Here is a 6,000-nt window from a genome sequence, read left to right as displayed (position 1 = left end):
TGGACCAATGGCCGGCTCGAGCTAGGCTCGGCCATTGGTCGGTCCAAGAGTTAATTTTGGCCAATGGCCGGCTTGAGCTAGCCTCGGCCATTGGCCGAGCCAAGGCTTCGCCCGGCCATCGGCCGACCCAAGCTTCACTCGGCCGATGGCCTGCTCTAACTCCACTCGGCCAAGGAGTCTTTAAACCACTCCTTGGTCGCCTATAAATACAGAGGTCCGCCTTCTCCCAAAGGTAATCTAAATTTGAGCACAGAAACGTTGTCGAACCCTCTAGTAGCTCGTTTCACTCACTTCTCGGCCTCTAAACACTAAAATCTTCTTAACCACCTCAATCTTACTAATGTTGAGCGTCGGAGAGGTAAACAGAGGCAACCCCTTTGTTTCCCCTTTGTAATCTTCTCGTTTATCCTCTTTTTAGGTACGACGACAAACATCACCACCACCATTGCTGAAGTAGACTTGGGACCCCAAGTCGAAGACACTCGAAGCCCAAACGCGACCACTTGGTCCAACCTTGGATCGAACCGCTTCGGGTACTAAATAGTTATCCGAAAACGGTGACAATAGTTATCCTTCACACATTTATGATCTGTGACGAGACAGGACTCCTGGCTTGTGGCACATGGATATGAGTTGTCCATTGATGCCAAGTTGGTCAAAGTTGATCCCAAGTTATTCTCCGGAAAGAGCACGAAGAACATCGAGGGGGAGCAACAAGCTCCACTTGTTCAAGAAGATGTTCCATCATCTTCTCAGGCAACTATTCATCTTCTCTCTCCTCATTCATGAAGGCAAGGGTTCTCAGCCTGCTAGAAGCAGAGATGAAGTTCAAGACTGCTAAGATCATGAGTCTGACAAACCAGAGGAGGCTCCTATCCAACTTGATCAGAGATATCAAGTACCCGATTGAAGACCTTGTTCAAGTCTCTGTTGTTCAAGTACCCGTATGAAGATCGACGTTCATTCCGCTACTCAAGAAGAAACTTGTAATTTTTTTATGTCATTTTAGTCTTTTCAGCTCCTTTTAGTCTCAATCCAGATTATGTATTTCTCTATCTTGTCCTTTTGTGGCATAACGGGGGAGTATTTTTTTATTGAGTGTTTTTATTTTGGGTTGTAATAAGCTAGCTAAACAGTGCTTTTACTTCCTTTTGCTGGAACTGATTATTAACCTTGTTAGTTGCTAAAACATTTGCTTAAAACACTCTGCGTAGTGTAATGTGTTTGTTTTACCATAAAAATGCCAACGGGAAGATTGTTGAATCTATATGGCATAATTTATTTGGCAAAACAAATTGTAACCGAGTTGTTCAAGTCGGAGCGTCAAGAAGTTGTTCAAGCAACGTAAGGTCAGGAAAGTTGCGTCTTTTCCTCATGCGGAATCAAGTAACTAACTGTTTAGATTAGTTACCCGATTTGCTTGGAATTATAATCTCGGATTTGGTGGATTCGATTGATTTGACTTTCCGTAGGGCTCAGAACCAAACCATATATATCCCACCTAGGGTTTGTATTGGTGGTCGGTTTTTTGGTTCTTCGATTGTTTGGCATATACACGGTCCCATAGTTCTTTTCTTGTCTCTCTAATTGTTTAGGGATATTCATCGAAAATAAGCTTAGAACAACTCACAACTTTTGTACCGTCGTACCAAATGTGAGATCGTGTGTTGCATTGACGTGTTATTGATCTTCGGGAGAAGATCGGGTAAAGTTTAGAGAGGGAGTCTCTAGATCCGAGGGGAGCTTGGATCCATATCCATTTGAGATAACCAAAGGAGATATGTGTTTGTGAAGCGGAGCTTTGTCAAACTTAATATCCCTATTACCTTGGTTGATTGATTAAAGTGGATTGCTTTTACCTGGACATAGTAGTCCCCATGAGTAGGTTGTTTATACCGAACATGGTTACCGATTGTCTTGTGTTCTTTATTGTTTTATGTTTGATTATTTCTTGTTTATCACCTTGATTAATCATATTAAACCAATTAGTTGTTTAATAAGTTGATCAAACTAAAACTTTAACAACCACCTTAACCACGTTTAGGTAATTTAAAAAATTATTACAATGCTTGGAATCGAAACATGATTTGAAAATATGATAAGAAGATCATGCGCTGTCATACTAAATAAGTTTCCAATTGTCATTCTCGCAACTTACTGTTGAAATATACATTTAGATGAAGAAAAAAAATGCTTCACAATTTGTTCATTTGGTTAGCAAATTAGATTGTTGAAATATACATTTACATGAAGAAAAAAATGCTTCACAATTTGTTCATTTGGTTAGCAAATTAGATTTCAAAGTCGCAATCTGGGAAGCATTCGTGAGTATTTAAGGATGGTAACAAAATAACATTTCCTATGTTTGCCAATAGGTGCGCGAGAACCGTCAGACAGTTGAACATATATTTGTTTATTAATAATATAGTGTAAAGAAAGATGAAAGAGAAATTCATATATGGTATCACTTGATCATGAATAAGAATCCAACAAGAAGATAAACACGCTAGAGCAACACCAGTCAGATTGTGGATGGTCCTGCATGTTCATTTTCGGCTAGGAGTGGCCGCAGCTTGGGTATTTATCGGATGATAATTGACAAGCGCAAGAAGCGGAAACAGATGGTGAGGTCATTGACATTGTCGTCTACCGATCAGGAAAGCCATGGATTTGGAAGCATTTAGGAAAGCCATGGATTTGGAAGCATTTGGAACGAGTGTGACCATGTTTGTTGCAATGGTCACAAAACGGACGTTGACGGTAGGCTTGAAATGTGGATGGATTAAGAGCTGAAATAGAGCCTATTTTAATCTCTTGTTGTTTCTCATCGTGGGGTATAAGATTATATTTGCTGATTGGAAGGAAGATTATACATTAGTGTAACTAAAAGTCATAGATTAGCGCATTTGAATATGAAAATTAAAATTAGACTTTATAATTGCGTACAATATTCTCATATAGTTACTCGTAAGCCGTGCTACGGAACCTCTTAACGGTACATGAGTTTAAGATATCCAAGAAAGCTTGGTTGGTTGTACTCCTAGGGGTCTTGAATTGACTCAGCGTGCCACCATTTCTTACGAAAGAGTCCATAATTTTCTTGAAAGTCCCTTTTTCCAAAATACATAGTTCAAGAGGGCCAATCGATTTGAATTTTCTTGACGTAACATAAGACATTTGCAAGAACGACACGTCCATTTCTGTGCAACATTCCCTCAAGATTCGATCTTCTACCTCTCCCCTGATCTCTAAGTATATTACGTAGTGGCCAGGCTGGACTGCCACATCAGCATGGGTGGTAAAGTCTACTATCTCCGCATTTGACTTGTCGAGCATCTCCGACGCCTTCCCTATCACTGGTTCGAGGTCCTTCTCCGATGTCTTCTCAACCGTTATGCTTAGTATAATTTTCCCTCTTCGTATAAATTTAAGTTTGGGTGTGTTTTTGTAAAAACCTACAACTTCAACAATATCTCCTAATCTGTACCTATAAAGTCCTGCAGCAAGATCTTATCACCGTTAGGTATTCATTGGATCTACATGGATTTGATGTAGAAATTGTTCAGTTATATATACAAACGAGATAGTTTTATAGAGCCTTTCCGAACATGATAGACTGGTATATTTGTAGAGAATCAATGCCTATAAACAAATAACAGCCTAACAATTCTATCAATTATACCTGATTCCTCGATAAAATTCTGTTCATCTATATTGCGAGAAATATCATATAGATCGTATAATAACACTTTGTGGCCAGTCCTCTAAAATTGTTAGGCTGTGATACCACATCAACTATAATCAACAAGACATGAGATGAACCTACACCTAGATCCCCTCATAATCATGGACCACGGAGCCAATATAGGACTAGAGGGGGCTTAAGCTCGACCTTACAAATATATATATATATATATATATATATATATATATATATATATATATATTGTTTATGTTGTTGTTGTTGTTGTTTTTTTTTTTTTTTTTTTTTTTTTTTTAAATAAAGCTTATACTTTAAAAATTGTATAAAAGTCCACCCTTAAAAATATACTAAAAGTTATCCCCCTAATTATCTTTCGACTCTAGCTCCCTCAATCGTTATGATCATTAATAATTATGAACTACTTTTAAGTGAAATAGATAGAAAAATAAAAATATAGTTTTCTGATGAATTACATACCATTGAATGTAGTGAGGATGATCTCATACTCTTGCCCAGCCTCAACTTCTGAGAGACGAATCGGGTCAGGTTCTTTGAAATCATCACCTCTCGAATAACGATCCTGATTCTGTGGTATGAACTCAAAGTAAGCAGCAGTCGGAACGACTGTGAAAGTGACTTCCTCGGGCGGTGAAGTTGGCTCTAAATTAACACCGATAAAGGTCTCTGACGAGGCATAGCCACTTCCGACCACCGGCAAATCCCCCGCATAGTGCTTCAGCTTCTTAACATAGGGTTGCATTGACCCGGTGACCACACAGCCCACATACATGGCATTTGGCCAGAGCACGCCCATAACGCCAAACCAGTTTGAACCCTCCAAAAGCTCGCAACTCGCTTCGACTCTTGACGCCAAACTCGGGCTCGGAAAGATGATATCTATGACTGCCTTTCGCAGCTTGGGACAGCTGATTCTCGGGCTCAACGTGCCCTCTCTTATGTCATGGCACAGCTCTCTCCACAAATCTTCGAATTCGTTGAATGCCTGGACTATTGCGTAGGCGAAGATTGAGAAAACGGTTTTTACTTGGTCGGAGAAGAAGAGGCCGAGGAGGAGATGGCAATACGTGGACTGTTTGTAGTCTTCGCCGAAGATTACGTCCACTGGGCTGCAAAGAGACGACTTCGAATTTTGTTCGGCTTTGAATGTTTCTGTGCTGAAAAAGTGGGATGAGACTGCACCGACTTTTAGGCCGCCTTTCGTCTCATACTGTTTGTAGCAGTGGATGAACCCAAGAACTTTCCCTTCATTACTTCTTGGAAAAGCTCTGTTAAAGAATCAACTTGTAATTAAAAAACTGTACTAAGAAAATGAAATATTAAGGTAAGAATCCGTAAATTTACTTCTATGCTAGCTTATTAAATTTTTGTAGCTTCGGCTGTCATCTACTTTAAAATTCAGTAGTTACATATATATATATATATATATATATATATATATATATATATATGTATGTATGTAGTATTACCATAGTATTTATGCAAGTTTATATAAACTTTCCTAGTTGTATATAAATGTAATTTTTAGGGCCTGGCGTCATCTTGGCGTAATGAATGACGAGTTAATCCAGTTGAGTAACGAGACGAAGGCCTTGACTGACCTTAGAGTGATCGCGTTTGCCAAAGAAGAAAGTTGAAGGGCGAGCCGAGCATACTGGTTCGTAAATGGAACGTACTTGTACCTTCCTTCCGTTGTTCCAGATCTATTTCCATAAAAGAAGTCACCACTTATAACAATCACCGTAAAATTAATAGATAGAAACAAAAAAATTGATCATACGTTCTTGAGAGAGCATTGACAGGGCATCGCGTGAGCAAAGGTGACTTGTCTCCGTCGGCGATTCTCTGAATGAAGGGCTCGAAATCGGAGTGGTTCGCTATGGTAACTGTTTTCCTGTACAGCGATTCCAGCTCTAAATCGTCCAGATCTCGAATCTTCACATCGCCGAGCCATGGCTTCAGATACTCGACTCCGTAGTTAAGCTCCAGAATCTGACGGAGAGTCTCCCTCTGGACCGGGCCCGCAGTCTCAGCGACGGCGTCGAACCAGCTGATGACGTCATCCGCTTCGGTGTTGCTCCGCCGGTTCTCTGTCTCTGCTTCCATTTAGAAACAACAAACAAAGAAGATAAGATACGACTACCTTCTAGCTCTACTGTTCTGTTTTATTGGCTGTAGAGCCAATATCCGTTACGACTCTTTGTATATATAGTATACAAACAACTTTGTCTGTTTGTGTGGCGTGGCACAATTTCGATTCGAAAATATTCAAACTTTTT

General features: G+C 39.9%; 1 protein-coding gene across 1 annotated transcript; it reads right to left on the bottom strand.

Moving 5' to 3' along the window:
- Positions 1–2,897: 2,897 nt before the first annotated feature.
- On the bottom strand, positions 2,898–5,905 carry LOC149408136 (indole-3-acetic acid-amido synthetase GH3.10-like). Its single transcript, XM_089616241.1, has 4 exons — positions 5,502–5,905; positions 5,323–5,424; positions 4,181–4,989; positions 2,898–3,497 (listed from the first exon to the last, which is right to left on the bottom strand). Exons 1-4 carry the CDS (start codon positions 5,825–5,827, stop codon positions 2,962–2,964), a joined length of 1,773 nt encoding a protein of 590 aa, XP_089472367.1. The 5' UTR covers positions 5,828–5,905; the 3' UTR covers positions 2,898–2,961.
- Between the last annotated feature and the right edge of the window lie 95 nt (positions 5,906–6,000).

The sequence above is a fragment of the Urtica dioica genome, chromosome 1 (genome assembly GCF_054948205.1).
Source record: "Urtica dioica subsp. dioica isolate 48M chromosome 1, U.dioica_male_clone48M_v1_H2, whole genome shotgun sequence".
Lineage (NCBI taxonomy): Eukaryota > Viridiplantae > Streptophyta > Magnoliopsida > Rosales > Urticaceae > Urtica > Urtica dioica.
The sequence above is the reverse complement of the archived record's forward strand: the minus strand, read 5'-3'. Positions and strand labels throughout refer to the sequence as shown.